General features: G+C 46.6%; 1 protein-coding gene across 2 annotated transcripts in view; it reads left to right on the top strand.

Annotated features, from left to right (window-relative positions):
• HTRA2 (HtrA serine peptidase 2) overlaps window positions 1-8,154 on the top strand; it is a 131,445-nt gene extending 123,291 nt beyond the window's left edge. The window contains exon 8 of one of the 2 annotated variants that reach the window (XM_063925997.1): window positions 7,765-8,154. In XM_063925997.1, coding sequence (XP_063782067.1) covers window positions 7,765-7,930 — 166 coding nt within the window. In that variant the 3' untranslated portion in view covers window positions 7,931-8,154. Of the gene's footprint in view, window positions 1-7,742 lie in introns of both variants that reach the window. The other variant, XM_063926002.1, reaches the window with a different exon arrangement.
• Window positions 8,155-20,980: the final 12,826 nt, after the last annotated feature.

The raw sequence follows: 20,980 nt of genomic DNA, 5'->3' as shown, positions 1-20,980 counted from the left end.
AGAGGGTTTTAAAGAAGGGGGGGGCCACATAATTTGGCGCAAAATACAGATTACAGCGCTTTCTGGGTAAACATATTGTGTGTTTTTTCCTGGGTCATTGGTGCTGGGTGTGTGCTGGCATACTCTGTCTCTCCAAGGGGCCTTGTGGGGGAACTGTCTTCAGATAAGAGGATTCCCTGTGTGTGTGTGGTGTGTCGGTACGCGTGTGTCGGCATGTCTGAGGTAGAAGGCTCTCCTAGGGAGGAGGTGGAGCAAATGTGTGGTGTCTCTGTCGACAACGCCGACACCTGACTGGATGTATATGTGGAATGTTTTAAGTGCTAATGTGAATTTATTGCACAAAAGACTGGACAAAGCTGAAGCTAGGGAACAGGAATGGAGTCAAACCATGCCTGTCCCTATGTCGCAGGGACCTTCGGGGTCTCAAAAGCGCCCACTATCCCAAATAGTAGACACTGATACCGACACGGATTCTGACTCCAGTGTCGACTACGATGATGCAAAATTACAGCCAAAATTGGCTAAAAGTATTTGATATATGATTATTGCAATAAAGGATGTACTGCATATCACTGATGACCCCTCTGTCCCTGACATATAAATTGTTTCTCAGGGTTACGAAGGAATTCGAAGAGGTGCCTCCTCACCGGTTTTTCAAATCGGCCCTACCGGCTTCTCCCCAGAAAGGGAGATAGTGTTAAATGCAATTCACAAATTGTATCTTCAACAGGTGGTGGTAAAAGTTCCCCTACTTCAACAAGCGAGGGGATATTACTCAACCCTGTTTGTAGTCCCGAAACCGAACGGTTCGGTCAGACCCATTTTAAATTTAAAATCCTTGAATCTATACTTGAAAAGGTTCAAGATGGAATCGCTCAGAGCGGTCATCGCCAGCCTGGAAGGGGGGGGATTTTATGGTATCCCTGGACATAAAGGATGCATACCTTCATGTTCCCATATATCCACCTCATCAGGCATACCTGAAATTTGCGGTACAGGATTGTCATTACCAATTTCAGATGTTGCCGTTTGGGCTTTCCACGGCCCTGAGGATTTTCACCAAGGTAATGGCGGAAATGATGGTGCTCCTGTACAAGCAAGGTGTCACAATTATCCCGTACTTGGACGATCTCCTCATAAAAGCGAGATCACGAGAGCAATTGCTGAACAGCGTGTCACTTTCACTGAAGGTGTTACAGCAACACGGCTGGATTCTCAATATCCCGAAGTCGCAGTTGGTTCCTACGACTCGTCTGACCTTCTTAGGCATGATTCTGGATACGGACCAGAAAAGGGTTTATCTTCCGATAGAAAAGGCCCAGGAACTCATGACTCTGGTCAGGAACCAAAACAAGTGTCAGTGCATCACTGCACTCGGGTCCTGGGGAAGATGGTGGCATCTTACGAGGCCATTTCCTTCGGCAGGTTCCATGCGAGGACTTTCCAATGGGACATACTGGACAAGTGGTCCAGGTCACATCTACAGATTCATTAGTTGATCACCCTGTTCCACAGGGCCAGGGTATCTCTCCTGTGGTGGCTACAGAGTGCTCACCTTCTAGAGGGTCACATGTTCGGCATTCAAGACTGGATTCTGGTAACCACGGACGCGAGCCTCCGAGGTTGGGGAGCAGTCACACAGGGAAGAAACTTCCAAGGTCTTTGGTCAAGTCAAGAGACTTGTCTTCACATCAACGTCCTGGAGCTGAGGGCCATATACAACGCCCTTCGTCAAGTGGAGACCTTGCTTCGCGACCTACCGGTTCTGATCCAGTCAGACAACATCACCGCAGTGGCTCATGTAAACCGTCAAGCGGCACAAGGAGCAGAGTGGCAATGGTGGAAGCCACCAGGATTCTTCGCTGGGCGAAAAATCATGTAAGCGCACTGTCAGCAGTGTTCATTCCGGGAGTGGACAACTGGGAAGCAGACTTCCTCAGCAGACACGACCTGCATCCAGGAGAGTGGGGACTTCATCAGGAAGTCTTCGCACAGATTGCAAGTCAGTGGGGACTGCCACAGATAGACATGATGGCGTCCCGCCTCAACAAAAAGCTACAGAGGTATTGCGCCAGGTCAAGAGACCCTCAGGCAGTGGCTGTGGACGCCCTAGTGACACCGTGGGTGTTCCAGTCGGTCTATGTGTTTCCTCCTCCTCCTCTTCCTCTCATCCCAAAGGTGTTGAGAATAATAAGAAAAAGAGGAGTGCAGACAATTCTCATCGTTCCAGATTGGCCGCGAAGGACCTGGTATCCGGATCTGCAGGAGATGCTCACAGAAGATCCGTGGCCTCTTCCTCTAAGACAGGACCTTTTGCAACAGGGACCCTGTCTGTTCCAAGACTTACCGCGGCTGCGTTGGACGGCATGGCGGTTGAACGCCGGATCCTAGCGGAAAAGGGCATTCCGGATTAGGTCATTCCTACTCTGATAAAGGCTAGGAAAGACGTGACATCTAAACATTATCACCGTATATGGCGAAAGTATGTTTCTTGGTGTGAGACCAGGAATGCTCCTACGGAAGAATTCCATCTGGGCCGTTTCCTTCACTTCCTACAATCGAGTGAATTTGGGCCTAAAATTAGGCTCCATTAAGGTTCAGATTTCGGCCTTATCCATTTTCTTTCAGAAGGAATTAGCTTCTCTCCCAGAAGTACAGACTTTTGTGAAGGGAGTACTGCATATTCAGCCTCCTTTTGTACCTCCGGTGGCGCCTTGGGACCTTAACGTGGTGTTGAGTTTCCTTAAGTCGCACTGGTTTGAACCACTTAAAACAGTGGAGTTAAAATATCTCACTTCGAAGGTTGTTAGCCTTGGCTTCGGCTAGGCAAGTGTCGGAATTGGCGGCTTTGTCTCATAAAAGCTCCTATCTGGTTTTCCATATGGATAGAGCGGAATTGTGGACCCGTCCTCAATTTTTGCCTAAGGTGGTGTCATCTTTTCATATGAACCAACCTATTGTGGTGCCTGTGGCTACGCGAGACTTGGAGGATTCCGAGTCCCTTGATGTGGTCAGGGCTTTGAAAATTTACGTGGCCAGAACGGCTCGGGTTAGGAAAACAGAGGCACTGTTTGTCCTGTATGCAGCCAACAAGGTTGGTGCTCCTGCTTCAAAAAGGACTATTGCTCGCTGGGTCTGTAACACGATTCAGCAGGCTTATTCTACGGTTGGATTGCCGTTACCAAAATCGGTTAAGGCCCATTCCACACGGAAAGTGGGCTCTTCTTGGGCGGCTGCCCGAGGTGTCTCGGCATTACAACTGTGTCGAGCTGCTACTTGGTCGGGGTCAAACACCTTTGCAAAGTTCTATAAGTTTGATACCCTGGCTGAGGAGGATCTCCTGTTTGCTCAATCGGTGCTGCAGAGTTATCCGCACTCTCCCGCCCGTTTGGGAGCTTTGGTATAATCCCCATGGTCCTTACGGAGTCCCCAGTATCCTCTAGGACGTAAGAGAAAATAAGATTTTAAACCTACCGGTAAATCTATTTCTCATAGTCCGTAGAGGATGCTGGGCGCCCGTCCCAAGTGCGGACTACTTCTGCAAGACTTGTATATAGTTTTGCTTACATAAGGGATATTTTATAGTTTTCATCGGTATCAGATTGATGCGGTGTTGGTTTCATACTGTTAACTGATTAGTATATTCCATGTTATACGGTGTGAATGGTGTGGGCTGGTATGAATCTTGCCCTTGGATTAACAAAAATCCTTTCCTCGTACTGTCCGTCTCCTCTGGGCACAGTTTCTCTAACTGAGGTCTGGAGGAGGGACATGGAGGGAGGAGCCAGTGCACACCCATATCTAAAGTTCTTTCTTAAAGTGCCCATGTCTCCTGCGGAGCCCGTCTATCCCCATGGTCTTTACGGAGTCCCCAGCATCCTCTACGGACTACGAGTAAAAGATTTACCGGTAGGTTTAAAATCTTATTATTGCCGTGCTTAGCATAGTATATATCATAGCGCTGTGCACAATAGAGTGGGTATATATTAGATTGCCGTGCTTAGCATAGTATATATCATAGCGCTGTGCACAGTAGAGTGGGTATATATTATATTGCCGTGCTTAGCATAGTATATATCATAGTGCTGTGCACAGTAGAGTGGGTATATATTATATTGTCGTGCTTAGCATAGTATATATCATAGCGCTGTGCACAGTAGAGTGGGTGTATATTATATTGCCGTGCTTAGCATAGTATATATCATAGCGCTGTGCACAGTAGTGGGTGTATATTATATTGCCGTGCTTAGCATAGTATATATCATAGCGCTATGCACAGTGGAGTGGGTGTATATTATATTGCCGTGCTTAGCATAGTATATATCATAGCGCTGTGCACAGTAGAGTGGGTATATATTATATTGCCGTGCTTAGCATAGTATATATCATAGCGCTGTGCACAGTAGAGTGGGTGTATATTATATTGCCGTGCTTAGCATAGTATATATCATAGCGCTGTGCACAGTAGTGGGTGTATATTATATTGCCGTGCTTAGCATAGTATATATCATAGCGCTGTGCACAGTGGAGTGGGTGTATATTATATTGCCGTGCTTAGCATAGTATATATCATAGCGCTGTGCACAGTAGAGTGGGTATATATTAGATTGCCGTGCTTAGCAAAGTATATATAATAGCGCTGTGCACAGTAGAGTGGGTATATATTAGATTGCCGTGCTTAGCATAGTATATATCATAGCGCTGTGCACAGTAGAGTGGGTATATATTATATTGCCGTGCTTAGCATAGTATATATCATAGCGCTGTGCACAGTGGAGTGGGTATATATTATATTGCCGTGCTTAGCATAGTATATATCATAGTGCTGTGCACAGTAGAGTGGGTATATATTATATTGCCGTGCTTAGCATAGTATATATCATAGCGCTGTGCACAGTGGAGTGGGTATATATTTTATTGCCGTGCTTAGCATAGTATATATCATAGCGCTGTGCACAGTAGAGTGGGTATATATTTTATTGCCGTGCTTAGCATAGTATATATCATAGCGCTGTGCACAGTAGAGTGGGTATATATTATATTGCCGTGCTTAGCATAGTATATATCATAGCGCTGTGCACAGTAGAGTGGGTATATATTTTATTGCCGTGCTTAGCATAGTATATATCATAGCGCTGTGCACAGTAGAGTGGGTATATATTATATTGCCGTGCTTAGCATAGTATATATCATAGCGCTGTGCACAGTAGAGTGGGTATATATTAGATTGCCGTGCTTAGCAAAGTATATATCATAGCGCTGTGCACAGTAGAGTGGGTATATATTAGATTGCCGTGCTTAGCAAAGTATATATCATAGCGCTGTGCACAGCAGAGTGGGTATATATTATATTGCCGTGCTTAGCATAGTATATATCATAGCGCTGTGCACAGTAGAGTGGGTATATATTAGATTGCCGTGCTTAGCATAGTATATATCATAGCGCTGTGCACAGTAGAGTGGGTATATTATATTGCCGTGCTTAGCATAGTATATATCATAGTGCTGTGCACAGTAGAGTGGGTATATATTATATTGCCGTGCTTAGCATAGTATATATCATAGCGCTGTGCACAGTAGAGTGGGTATATATTATATTGCCGTGCTTAGCATAGTATATATCATAGCGCTGTGCACAGCAGAGTGGGTATATATTATATTGCCGTGCTTAGCATAGTATATATCATAGCGCTGTGCACAGTAGAGTGGGTATATATTATATTGCCGTGCTTAGCATAGTATATACCATAGTGCTGTGCACAGTGGAGTGGGTATATATTATATTACCGTGCTTAGCATAGTATATATCATAGCGCTGTGCACAGTAGAGTGGGTATATATTATATTGCCGTGCTTAGCATAGTATATATCATAGCGCTGTGCACAGTAGAGTGGGTATATATTATATTGCCGTGCTTAGCATAGTATATATCATAGCGCTGTGCACAGTAGAGTGGGTATATATTATATTGCCGTGCTTAGCATAGTATATATCATAGCGCTGTGCACAGTGGAGTGGGTATATATTATATTGCCGTGCTTAGCATAGTATACATCATAGCGCTGTGCACAGTAGAGTGGGTATATATTATATTGCCGTGCTTAGCATTGTATAGATCATAGTGCTGTGCACAGTAGAGTGGGTATATATTATATTGCCGTGCTTAGCATAGTATATATCATAGCGCTGTGCACAGTAGAGTGGGTATATATTATATTGCCGTGCTTAGCATAGTATATATCATAGCGCTGTGCACAGTAGAGTGGGTATATATTATATTGCCGTGCTTAGCATAGTATGTATCATAGCGCTGTGCACAGTAGAGTGGGTATATATTATATTGCCGTGCTTAGCATAGTATGTATCATAGTGCTGTGCACAGTAGAGTGGGTATATATTATATTGCCGTGCTTAGCATAGTATATATCATAGCGCTGTGCACAGTAGAGTGGGTATATATTATATTGCCGTGCTTAGCATAGTATATATCATAGCGCTGTGCACAGTGGAGTGGGTATATATTATATTGCCGTGCTTAGCATAGTATGTATCATAGTGCTGTGCACAGTAGAGTGGGTATATATTATATTGCCGTGCTTAGCATAGTATATATCATAGCGCTGTGCACAGTAGAGTGGGTATATATTATATTGCCGTGCTTAGCATAGTATGTATCATAGTGCTGTGCACAGTAGAGTGGGTATATATTATATTGCCGTGCTTAGCATAGTATGTATCATAGCGCTGTGCACAGTAGAGTGGGTATATATTATATTGCCGTGCTTAGCATAGTATATATCATAGCGCTGTGCACAGTAGAGTGGGTATATATTATATTGCCGTGCTTAGCATAGTATATATCATAGCGATGTGCACAGTAGAGTGGGTATATATTATATTGCCGTGCTTAGCATAGTATATATCATAGCGCTGTGCACAGTAGAGTGGGTATATATTATATTGCCGTGCTTAGCATAGTATATATCATAGCGCTGTGCACAGTAGAGTGGGTATATATTATATTGCCGTGCTTAGCATAGTATATATCATAGCGATGTGCACAGTAGAGTGGGTATATATTATATTGCCGTGCTTAGCATAGTATATATCATAGCGCTGTGCACAGTAGAGTGGGTATATATTATATTGCCGTGCTTAGCATAGTATATATCATAGCGCTGTGCACAGTAGAGTGGGTATATATTATATTGCCGTGCTTAGCATAGTATATATCATAGCGCTGTGCACAGTAGAGTGGGTATATATTATATTGCCGTGCTTAGCATAGTATATATCATAGCGCTGTGCACAGTAGAGTGGGTATATATTATATTGCCGTGCTTAGCATAGTATATATCATAGCGCTGTGCACAGTAGAGTGGGTATATATTATATTGCCGTGCTTAGCATAGTATATATCATAGCGATGTGCACAGTAGAGTGGGTATATATTATATTGCCGTGCTTAGCATAGTATATATCATAGCGATGTGCACAGTAGAGTGGGTATATATTATATTGCCGTGCTCAGCATAGTATATATCATAGCGCTGTGCACAGTAGAGTGGGTATATATTATATTGCCGTGCTTAGCATAGTATATATCATAGTGCTGTGCACAGTAGAGTGGGTATATATTATATTGCCGTGCTTAGCATAGTATATATCATAGCGCTGTGCACAGTAGAGTGGGTATATATTATATTACATACTATAACCCCCATTACAATACGGTGAGCAGCCGGTGACCTCTATCTCCGCAGAGCCGGGCTGAAGGCTGGAGACGTGATTCTGGAGATTAACGAGCGGAAGGCCGTCACAGCGGAGGACGTGTACGATGCCGTCAGCACTCAGCCAAAACTCGCCATGACCGTCCGGCGCGGGTATGAGACTCTGATGGTGAATGTTATCCCGGAGGCTGTGGAGTGATTTCCCGCTGCTGGGGATTATTGGGTGTATATTGCAGCGCTCCTGTGTATGTGTCCGTGCCGGGCTCCTGTACTCGCCCCAGACGGGACTATTGTATGACGGCTGGATACATACGGGGGGTACGGAGAAGACCCTGTCCCGGTGCAGCAGGAGGAGAAGACGCCATCTGTGTATGTTATCTGCAAGTGTCAGAACCACAAATACACTCTCCATATTGTCACACACAGCCGTTGTGTATGTTACTGTGTAGCTCCGGACATGGTCGCTGTTCCTGGGGGTCCATGTGCATAGAGGTGACAGGACCAGGGAAGGTGATACAACGTCTCTCAGGAAGACTCGGGTAGAGGTGCAATAAGGGTCTTTTCTGTGAGTGTGTATCACCTGGATCTCTGGGAGGCGGCTGAAAGGGTCACAAAACACTTTGGCCCTCATTCCGAGTTGATCGGTCGCAAGGCGAATGTAGCAGAGTTACACACGCTAAGCCGCCGCCTACTGGGAGTGTATCTTAGCTTCTTAAAATTGCGACCGATGTATTCGCAATATTGCGATTACTAACTACTTAGCAGTTTCAGAGTAGCTTCAGACTTACTCTGCCTGTGCGATCATTTCAGTGCTTGTCGTTCCTGGTTGACGTCACAAACACACCCAGCGTTCGCCCAGGCACTCCCACCGTTTCTCCGGCCACTCCTGCGTTTTTTCCGGAAACGGTAGCGTTTTCAGCCACACGCCCCTGAAACGCCGTGTTTCCGCCCAGTAACACCCATTTCCTGTCAATCACATTACGATCGCCGGAGCGATGAAAAAGCCGTGAGTAAAATTACTTTCTACATAGCAAAGTTACTTGGCGCAGTCGCAGTGCGAACATTGCGCATGCGTACTAAGCGGATTTTCACTGCGATGCGATGAAAAATACCGAGCGAACAACTCGGAATGAGGGCCTTTATTTCTCTGTGTCCTTAGGGTCAGCTCGGGAACCCCCCTCCCCCCCCCCATATGACCAAGTGTGTATATGTAGTTGTAGTGCAAGAAACGGGTCAATGAGATGCAAGAGGTAAGAGAATAACCCACAAGGTCTGATGAGAAGAGATAATGGGGCGTAGGAGGAACTATTGTTCTACTGTATGGTGTGTATAATATGAGGCCAGGGTGTAGTAATAAACACTTCTGTAGGATGTGACAGATTAGGCTTCTCCTTAGGTCTATGAATAATTCCTGTCTGTATGTTAGTACATATGCCATTAGTATGTAGGAGAAGTTCCGCCCTTAATGCGTTATTCATTATTATTTGCCACCAGCAATTGGCATTATATGTTCTCTGTGTACAGACCACTGCTGCCATAGCTCTGTGTAATTGTGGTAACACTACGGGAAGAGCTTATATATATACTGTACGTCTCTCACTAGGCATTATATGTATATCCGCACATTACTGTTCTCTGTGTACAGACCACGTGCTGCCATAGCTCTGTGTAATTGTGGTAACACTACGGGAAGAGCTTATATATATACTGTACGTCTCTCACTAGGCATTATATGTATATCCCCACATTACTGTTCTCTGTGTACAGACCACGTGCTGCCATAGCTCTGTGTGATTGTAGTAACACTACGGGAAGAGCTTATACATATACTGTACGTCTCTCACTAGCATTATATGTATATCCGCACATTACTGTTCTCTGTGTACAGACCACATGCTGCCATATCTCTGTATAATTGTGGTAACACTACGGGAAGAGCTTATATATATATATATATATATATATATACACTGTACATCTCTCACTATGTGTATCCCCACATTACTGTTCTCTGTGTACAGACCACGTGCTGCCATAGCTCTGTGTAATTGTGGTAACACTACGGGAAGAGCTTATATATATATATATATATATATATATACACTGTACATCTCTCACTATGTGTATCCCCACATTACTGTTCTCTGTGTACAGACCACGTGCTGCCATATCTCTGTGTAATTGTAGTAACACCACGGGAAGAGCTTATACATATACTGTACGTCTCTCACTAGTATTATATGTATATCCGCACATTACTGTTCTCTGTGTACAGACCACATGCTGCCATATCTCTGTATAATTGTGGTAACACCACGGGAAGAGCTTATATATACTGTACGTCTCTCACTGGGCATTATGTAGCCGTGCAGTCTACCCCCTCACACTTCTGTCTAATGGATTTACACTGCGTGGAAGTCACAGGACTGTAGTCGCCATTCATGTGTTCGCAGGGCAGGTGATTATATATGAAGCCAGGACATAGTTATAGATTTGCCATGTTTAGTAATTACGTAAACCAGTTTCCAAAGTTCCTGATTACTGCTGCAGTGTCTGTATGCTCTATTCTCCTATTCCAGGCTTCTGAGCATAGTGATATAATATCACAGTGCTGTAATGGAAGTCTGTCCTGTGGTATACCTCCAAAATATGGTTTGCGCACACACTAAAAAAAAATCACAACAGCCTGGTTGCTGACCCAGTACAGTGTTTGTTGTAGTACCATGAACATCCATTACAATGAGAAGGCGCAGTCACCAGGGACACTTTCATCCAATTTTATTTACGCACATCGCCAGTGACGACAAAGAGTCTACGTTTTGGCTACAGAATGTCACCTTTCTCCAGTCATCCCACCAGTAGAAGAGACCGAGACCTACTGGATGCTGCCCTAGAATGACCGTCCACTCTCCAGCTGTTGTTGAACTGCACATCCCAGCATGCCCTGCAACCGTTTTAGCATGGCCAAATAGCAAAACTGTGGCAAGGCATGCTGGTATGTGTAGTTCAACAACAGCTGTAGAGTCGAAGGTTCCCCATCCCTTACTTAAGCACACCGGTATAGGCTGCACCCACTGACCGCTTCACTGGGGAAGGTTAGTAGCCATTAACCCACATACAGATGAGTGTATGTAACCAGACGCCTCATCCACTAGAAAAGGATCCATAAAAGGCACTTTACACCAGTGCCCAGGTCACAAAAACCTAATTAGCACCAATCGCCGCAGGCGTGTGCGTTCCGTTGGCCGGAAGTGCCGGTTGGAGTGGGCTTACATCGACCCAAGCAGCAGGAAATCCTAATGAACCAATCATTAGGTAGCTGGAACCCAAATAGGAAGTATTAACTGCCTTCCAGCACCATGGAACACACCCAGATATCTGGTGCAGGGTGACCCGGAGAGAGTGGGCAGCAACCAGTGTAAATCACATAAAAACAACGTATGAAAAACACAAAAAAAAGCAAATTATAAACAGATATACACAATGGACATCTGGAGACCAAGAGAATCCGAAATCATGCAGCTGTCAGTGGGGAATAATAAGTGAGCAAACCACAATAAATGAGATTACTTAATTTCATTCACAAAAATATATTCAAGTGGTTATACTCATTCATGCCCTTTGGGGCCACGGTCTCTAAACACTCAATCCACCTAACCTCTTTTTTTCAATAATAGCAGTCACCGCCTCTTCAGAGTGGGGGTACCTAATCAATTATATATTTCAGGGTGGAAGCTGGTGACCAGCCTGAGAACAATGTGCTGCAGCTGGCTTATCAGTCACACCTTTTTCATAAGCCACTTTTATGTTGGACCACTGTTGGGTCATTCTTACTCTGAAGATCTTCATGGTCTTGCCCACATACATCAGTCCACATTGACACAACAAATAGTAAATAACGTGATCCAATTGGCATGTCAAATGATACTGTAAGAAGATCCTCTTTCCAGTCCACCTACAATCCTTCCCCTGCAAGTTGTACACCCAAGGCACCGAAAGCTGCTCTTACTGGTGGTTGGCCAAGTCTCTCTCTTTGATGGCATAGCTTTCCCACTGGTTTTATACAGGAGATCCTTTAAATTTGGGCCACATCTAACACTTGGCGGCGGCGGCACTGTCCCAATGTCACCCATGTTTGCATCAGATGCCACATTTGGCCAATGCTGCTTTATCGACCGTTGCACTGTTTGTAGCCTTGTCACATCTCACTCCCAGGATTATCCTCTCCAGGTTCTGCGACCCACTGGGCTTTTTTGTCCTGTATTCAAAAAATCTTTGCACCCTGGTGAGGCAACCATCAACAACCCTTCTCTTATACCCTCTCGAAAGGAACCTCTGCCTGGTCTCTTCGAGTTGTATCTCTACCCAGTCACTTTCAGAATTATTCCTTAAAACCCAAAGGAATTGTGATACAGGCAATTTATTCTTAAGAACATCCATATGAAGGCTTGAGGGGACCAAAAATGTGTTTCGGTCAGTAGTTTGCGGAATAAAGTGTGTGCCAACCTGTTTTCTTTTTGAAAAATCAGTGTCCAAAAAAATCATGAATACCCTATCAATTGAGGCGGTAAAGTGTATCATTCTGTTCAGGGCATTAAGGCCAACCACCATGTCGTGGAATGTTTGTTCAGTACCCTGCCCAATTACAAAGATATCATCAATAAACCTTTTAAAATATAAAATTTGATCCCCATATTGTGGCAGAATGTGCGTATTCTCATAGTTGTCCATAAAAATATTTGCATACGCTGGAGCCAGGTTTGATCCCATAGCGGTCCCCGACAGCTGCATGAAAAACTTGTTATCAAACATAAATTGATTTCATGAAGTGAAATAATAAACAATATTGGAGGAGTAAGGACCCTTCTGTAATGCTCTCCACACTGCTCTAATACCATCTGCATGCGGAATCACAGTATAGTGTGAACATACCTCTAAAGTAGCTAGCAAACAATCCTCAGGTATAGTATTAACTTCATTGAACTTGTAGATGCTTTTAAGAAAATCATACAGTTGCTATTACACAAGGAATATAGCCATGTCATATATCATTTAAATCAGTATACGCCGCTTCTGCGTCCAGAAGGACTGGGGATTATTTCGGGTGTGTGTTGCTTTAATCATAGGACTTTTGGGGGACATTGGGTGACTTTCTCGGACACTGTGGTCCTCCTATACTAAAAGACGCATTTCGATTGGTCCTAAAATATTTAAAGTTTTCTAATCTAACTACCGCGACACCCTGGATCTGATATGCTGAAGATGGGAAATAGATGCACGCCATTGCATTGCCCGACTTCTGACCACTAGACGCACACCATTTGCATTGCCTGAGTTCTGGGAAATAGACGCACATTTGTAATGTCCGATGTGGTGCGATAGTTTCCCAGGCGGCATTACCGGCTCCCATTATATCCTACATCACAATATCTTCACTTTCACTGATTAGGCTTGTAGAATTCAATCATAATATATTAACCCCCCTTTTTTTCTTTCATTCTATTTCGGATTTATATGTGACTGCACTCCATCACAATCGAGACATTGATCTGGTCTCCTTGGACTGAATATTCATAACCAATAATATTTCTCTGACGTCCTAGTGGATGCTGGGAACTCCTCCGTAAGGACCATGGGGAATAGCGGCTCCGCAGGAGACTGGGCACAAAAAGAAAGCTTTAGGACTACCTGGTGTGCACTGGCTCCTCCCCCTATGACCCTCCTCCAAGCCTCAGTTAGATTTTTGTGCCCGACCGAGCAGGGTGCAATCTAGGGGGCTCTCCTGAGCTTCTTAGATAAAAGTTAGTTTTAGGTTTTTTATTTTCAGTGAGACCTGCTGGCAACAGGCTCACTGCATCGAGGGACTAAGGGGAGAAGAAGCGAACCTGCCTGCTTGCAGCCAGCTTGGACTTCTTAGGCTACTGGACACCATTAGCTCCAGAGGGATCGAACACAGGCCCAGCCTCGGAGTCCGGTCCCAGAGCCGCGCCGCCGGCCCCCTTACAGAGCCAGAAGGTCCGGAAAATCGGCGGCAGAAGACATCAGTCTTCATCAAGGTAGCGCACAGCACTGCAGCTGTGCGCCATTGCTCCTCATGCACACCTCACACTGCGGTCACTGATGGGTGCAGGGCGCTGGGGGGGGCGCCCTGAGCAGCAATATTAACACCTTGGCTGGCAAAAATACATCACATATAACCCCCAGGGCTATATGGATGTACATTAACCCCTGCCAGAATCCATAAAAATGCGGGAGAAAAGTCCGCGAAAAAGGGGCGGAGCTATCTCCTTCAGCACACTGGCGCCATTTTTCCCTCACAGCTCCGTTGGAGGGAAGCTCCCTGGCTCTCCCCTGCAGTTAATACACTACAAAAAGGGTTAAAAAGAGAGGGGGGGGCACAATTTAGGCGCAGTATACAATATATATGCAGCTATAAGGGAAAACACTTTTTTATAGGTGCTATCCCTGTGATATATAGCGCCCTGGTGTGTGCTGGCATACTCTCCCTCTGTCTCCCCAAAGGGCTTTGTGGGGTCCTGTCCTCTATCAGAGCATTCCCTGTGTGTGTGCTGTGTGTCGGTACGGCTGTGTCGACAGGTATGTGGAGGATAATGAGGTGGAGGCGGAGCGAATGCCTGTAAATATGTTGTCACCCCCTGCGGGGTCGACACCGGTGTGGTTGAACTTATGGAAGGATTACGTGAAAGTGTCAACTCCTTACATAAAAGGTCGACGACACAGAACAGCCGGCTACTCAGCTTGTGACTGTTCCAGCGTCTCAAATGTCATGGGGGGCTCTAAAATCGCCCGCTACCTCAGATAACAGACACAGATGTCGACACGGATACTGACTCCAGTGTCGACATCGATGAGACTGGTGTACCCTCCAAATAGGTCCACCCGTTACAGGATTGAGGCAATGAAAAATGTTTTACACATTTATGATTATACCCCAGGTACCACATAAAAGGGTATTGTGTTTGGTGAGAGAAAACTATTAGTAGTTTTTCCTGCATCTGAGAAATTAGATGAGGTGTGTGAGGAAGAGTGGTCTTCCCCCGGTAAGAAATTGATAATTTCTAAAACGGTTATTGGCAGCGTACCCTTTCCCGCCAGAGGATAGGTCACGCGGGGAAACACCCCATAGGGTAGATACAGCGCTTACACGCTTATCAGAAAAGGTGGCACTACCGTCTCCGGTTACGGCCGCCCTGAAGGAACCTGCTGATAGAAAGCAGGAGGTTACCCTATAAGATATAGTCACACACTAGGGCATTATATTGCGACCAGCCGTTGCTTCGGCATGGATGTGCAGTGCTCCCGCTGCGTGGTCAGATTCCCTGTCGGAAAATAACTATGGATAGGGACAATATTTTGCTGAAAATAGAGCATATAAAAGACGTGGTCTTATACATGCGTGATGCACAGAGGGATATTTGCCGGCTGGCATCAAAAATAAGCGCTAGGTCCATTGCCGCCAGACGGGGGTTATGGACTTGGCAATGGTCAGGCGATGCCGACTCGAATCGGCACATGGAAGTTGCCCTATAAGGGGGTAAAACTGTTTGGGGATGGTTTTTCAGACCTCGTTTCCACAGCTACTGCTGGGAAATCGATTTTTTTGCCACAGGCTACCCCACAACAAAAGAAAGCACCGTATCATCAAGTACAGTCCTTTCGGCCCCAGAAAAGCAAGAGGGCTAGAGGCTCATCCTTTCTGCCGAGAGGCAAAGGTAGAGGAAAAAGCTGCAACACACAGCTAGTTCCCAAGAGCAGAAGTCCTCCCTGCGTCCGGTAGGTCCACAGCATGGTGCTGGGGCTGCTCAGGTGGACCCGGGTACGGTGGGGGCCCGTCTCGGATATTTCAGCGGACAGTGGGCTCTCTCACATGGATCCCTGGGTCCTTCAAGTAGTATCTCAGGGGTACAGGCTGGAGTTCGAGACGTTCTTCCCCCCGCCGTTTCCTAAAATCTGCCTTACCGGCACCTCCCTCTGCCAGGGAGACGGTGTTGGTGGATATTCAACACTATAATCACAACAAGTGATTGTCAAGGTGCCCCTCCTTCAGCAAGGAAGGGGTTACTATTCCACAGTGGTTGTGGTACCGAAACGGTTCGGTGAGACCCATCTTGAAATTAAAATACTTGAACTTTTATATCAGAAGATTCAAGTTCAAGATGGAATCGCTCAGGGTGGTTATTACGAGCCTGGACGAGGGGGATTACAGGGTCTCCCTGGACATCAAGGATGCGTACCTGCATGTCCCCATTTACCCTCCTCACCAGGAGTACCTCAGATATGTGGTACAGGACTGTCACTATCAGTTCCAGACGCGGCCGTTGGAGTTGTCCACGGCACCGAAGGTCTTTACCTAGGTAATGGCCGAAGTGATGATACTCCTTCGCAAGAAGGAAGTTTTTATTATCCCGTACTTGGACGATCTCCTGATAAAGGCGAGGTCCAAAGAACAGTTGGTAGTGGGGGTAGCACTCTCTCGGGAAGTGCTACAACAGCACGACTGGATTCTCAATATTCCAAAGTCACAGCTGGTCCCGACGACACGTCTTCTGTTCCTGGAAATGTTTCTGAACGCAGACCAGAAAAGAGTGTTTCTTCCAGTGGAAAAAGCCGAGGAGTTGTCATCTCTAGTCAGAGACATCCTAAAACCAGGACAGGTGTCGGTACATCAATGCACACGAGTCCTGGGAAAACTGGTAGCTTCGTACGAAGCATAATTCCATTCGGAAGACTCCACGCAAGGACGTTCCAGTGGGACCTGTGGGACTAATGGTCCGGGTCCCATCTACAGATACAACAGCGGATAACCCTGTCAGCAAGAAACAGGGTGTCGCTGCTTTGGTGGCTGCAGAGGGCTCATCTACTAGAGGGCCGCAGATTCGGAATACAGGACTGGGTCCTGGTGACCACGGATGCCAGCCTTCGGGGCTGGGGTGCAGTCACACAGGGAAGAAATTTCCAAGGAGATTTCGCTTCACATAAATATTCTGCAGCTAAGGGCCATTTACAATGCCCTAAGCCAAGCAAGGCCCCTGCTTCAGAACCAGCCGGTACTGATCCAATCAGACGACATCACGGCGGTCGCCCATGTAAACAGACAGGGCGGCACAAGAAGCAGGATGGTGATGGCAGAAGCCACAAGGATTCTCCGATGGGCGACCTACACCCAGGAAAATGGGGACTTCATCCAGAAGTTTTCCAAATGCGGGTAAACCATTGGGAATGACCACGGGTGGACATGATGGCGTCCCGCCTCAACAAGAAGTTGAAAAGATATTGCGCCAGGTCAAGGGACCCTCAGGCGATCGCTGGGGACGCTCTAGTGACACCGTGGGTGTACCAGTCGGTTTATGTGTCTCCTCCTCTACCTCTCATACCCAAGGTACTGAGAATAATAAGAAGGCGAGGAGTGAAAACCATACTCGGGGTTCCGGATTGGCCATGAAGAGCTTGGTACCCGGAACTTCAAGAGATGCTGGCAGAGGACCCTTGGCCTCTGCCGCTCAGACAAGACCTGCTGCAGCAGGGACCATGTCTGTTCCAAGACTTACCGCGGCTGCGTTTGACGGCATGGCGGTAGAACACCGGATCCTAAAGGAAAAGGGTATTCCGAAGGAAGTCATCCCTACCCTGATCATAGCCAGGAAGGATGTCACCGCAAGACATTATCGCCGCGTTTGGCGAAAATTTGTTGCTTGGTGGGAGGCCATGAAGGCCCCGACGGGGGGAATTTCAACTATGTCGATTCCTGCACTTCCTGCAAGCAGGGGTGACGTTTGGGCCTCAAATTGGGGTCCATCAAGGTCCAGATTTCGGCTCTGTCGATTTTCTTCCAGAAAGAACTGGCTTCACTGCCTGAAGTTCAGACTTTGGTTAAAGGAGTACTACATATTCAGCCTCCTTTTGTGCCTCCTGTGGCACTTTTTGGATCTCAACGTGGTGTTGGATTTCCTAAAAGTCGCATTGGTTGAGCCACTTAAAACCATGGAGCTAAAGTATCTCGCGTGGAAAGTGGTCATGCTGTTGGCCTTGGCCAGGCGTGTGTCAGAATTGGCGGCTTTGTCATGTAAAAGCCCTTATCTGATTTTCTATATGGATAGGGCAGAGTTGAGGACTCGTCCTCAGTTTCTCCCGAAGGTGGTCTCAGGTTTTCACTTGAACCAACCTATTGTGCCTGCGGCTACTAGGGACTTGGAGGATTCCAAGTTGCTGGACGTAGTCAGGGCCCTGAAAATTTTATTTTTCCAGGACGGCTGGAGTCAGGAAAACTGACTCGCTATTTATCCTGATGGCACCCAACAAGCTGGGTGCTCCTGCTTCTAAGCAGTCTGTTGCGCGCTGGATTTGTAGCACTATTCAGCTGGCGCATTCTGCGGTAGGATTACGGCAGCCTAAATCAATAAAAGCCCATTCCACAAGGACGGTGGGCTCATCTTGGGCGGCTGCCCGAGGGGTCTCGGCTTTACAACTTTGCCGAGCAGCTACTTGGTCAGGGGAAAACACGTTTGCAAAATTCTATGAATTTGATACCCTGGCTGAGGAGGACCTGGAGTTCTCTCATTCGGTGCTGCAGAGTCATCCGCACTCTCCCGCCCGTTTGGGAGCTTTGGTATAATTCCCATGGTCCTTACGGAGTTCCCAGCATCCACTAGGACGTCAGAGAAAATAAGAATTTACTTACCGATAATTCTATTTCTCGTAGTCCGTAGTGGATGCTGGGCGCCCATCCCAAGTGCGGATTGTCTGCAATACTTGTACATAGTTATTGTTAACTAATCGGGTTCTTGTTGTGAGCCATCTATTCAGAGGCTCCTCTGTTATCATGCTGTTAACTGGGTTTCATATCACAAGTTGTACGGTGTGATTGGTGTGGCTGGTATGAGTCTTACCCGGGATTCAAAATCCTTCCTTATTGTGTACGCTCGTCCGGGCACAGTATCCTAACTGAGGCTTGGAGGAGGGTCATAGGGGGAGGAGCCAGTGCACACCAGGTAGTCCTAAAGCTTTCTTTTTGTGCCCAGTCTCCTGCGGAGCCGCTATTCCCCATGGTCCTTACGAAGTTCCCAGCATCCACTACGGACTACGAGAAATAGAATTATCGGTAAGTAAATTCTTTTCTCTATCGTCCTAGTGGATGCTGGGGTTCCTGAAAGGACCATGGGGAACAGCGGCTCCGCAGGAGACAGGGCACAAAAAGTAAAGCTTTTCCAGATCAGGTGGTGTGCACTGGCTCCTCCCTCTATGACCCTCCTCCAGACTCCAGTTAGATTTTTGTGCCCGGCCGAGAAGGGTGCAATTCTAGGTGGCTCTCATAAAGAGCTGCTTAGAGAAAGTTTAGCTTAGGTTTTTTATTTTACAGTGATTCCTGCTGGCAACAGGATCACTGCAACGAGGGACAGAGGGGAGAAGAAGTGAACTCACCTGCGTGCAGGATGGATTGGCTTCTTGGCTACTGGACATCAGCTCCAGAGGGACGATCACAGGTACAGCCTGGATGGTCACCGGAGCCGCGCCGCCGGCCCCCTTGCAGATGCTGAAGTAAGAAGAGGTCCAGAATCGGCGGCTGAAGACTCCTGCAGTCTTCTAAAGGTAGCGCACAGCACTGCAGCTGTGCGCCATTTTCCTCTCAGCACACTTCACACGCAGTCACTGAGGGTGCAGGGCGCTGGGGGGGGGCGCCCTGGGAGGCAAATGTAAACCTATATAAAGGCTAAAAATACCTCACATATAGCCCCCAGAGGCTATATGGAGATATTTAACCCCTGCCTGTATTCACAAAATAGCGGGAGACGAGCCCGCCGAAAAAGGGGCGGGGCCTATCTCCTCAGCACACGGCGCCATTTCCTCTCACAGCTCCGCTGGTCAGGACGGCTCCCAGGTCTCTCCCCTGCACTGCACTACAGAAACAGGGTAAAACAGAGAGGGGGGGCAAATTTAATGGCAATATCTTGATATATATAAAGCAGCTATAAGGGAGCACTTATTATAAGGCTATCCCTGTCATATATAGCGCTTTTTGGTGTGTGCTGGCAGACTCTCCCTCTGTCTCCCCAAAGGGCTAGTGGGTCCTGTCTTCGTTTAGAGCATTCCCTGTGTGTCTGCTGTGTGTCGGTACGTGTGTGTCGACATGTATGAGGACGATATTGGTGTGGAGGCGGAGCAATTGCCAAATATGGGGATGTCACCTCCTAGGGGGTCGACACCAGAATGGATGCCTTTATTTATGGAATTACGGGATAGTGTCAACACGCTAAAGCAGTCGTTTGACGACATGAGGCGGCCGGACAATCAATTAGTGCCTGTCCAGGCGCCTCAAACACCGTCAGGGGCTGTAAAACGCCCTTTGCCTCAGTCGGTCGACACAGACCCAGACACAGGCACTGATTCCAGTGGTGACGGTGACGAATCAACCGTATTTTCCAGTAGGGCCACACGTTATATGATTTTGGCAATGAAGGAGGCGTTACATTTAGCTGATACTACAGGTACCACTAAACAGGGTATTATGTGGGGTGTGAAAAAACTACCTATAGTTTTTCCTGAATCAGAAGAACTAAATGATGTATGTGATGAAGCGTGGGTTGCCCCTGATAAAAAGCTGATAATTTCAAAGAAATTATTGGCATTATACCCTTTCCCGCCAGAGGTTAGGGAGCGCTGGGAAACACCTCCTAGGGTGGACAAGGCGCTAACACGCTTATCTAAACAAGTGGCGTTACCTTCTCCTGAGACGGCCGCACTTAAAGATCCATCAGATAGGAGGATGGAAAATATCCAAAAAAGTATATACACACATGCAGGTGTTATACTACGACCAGCTATAGCGACTGCCTGGATGTGCAGTGCTGGGGTAGTTTGGTCAGAGTCCCTGATTGAAAATATTGATACCCTGGATAGGGAAAATGTTTTACTGTCTTTAGAGCAAATAAAGGATGCATTTCTTTATATGCGTGATGCACAGAGGGATATCTGCACACTGGCATCACGGGTAAGTGCTATGTCCATTTCGGCCAGAAGAAGTTTATGGACGCGACAGTGGTCAGGCGATGCGGACTCAAAACGGCATATGGAAGTTTTGCCGTATAAAGGGGAGGAGTTATTTGGAGTCGGTCTATCAGATTTGGTGGCCACGGCTACAGCCGGGAAATCCACCTTTCTACCTCAAGTCACTCCCCAACAGAAAAAGGCACCGACTTTTCAACCGCAGCCCTTTCGTTCCTTTAAAAATAAG

Source organism: Pseudophryne corroboree, chromosome 1, assembly GCF_028390025.1.
Source record: "Pseudophryne corroboree isolate aPseCor3 chromosome 1, aPseCor3.hap2, whole genome shotgun sequence".
Lineage (NCBI taxonomy): Eukaryota > Metazoa > Chordata > Amphibia > Anura > Myobatrachidae > Pseudophryne > Pseudophryne corroboree.
The sequence above is the reverse complement of the archived record's forward strand: the minus strand, read 5'-3'. Positions and strand labels throughout refer to the sequence as shown.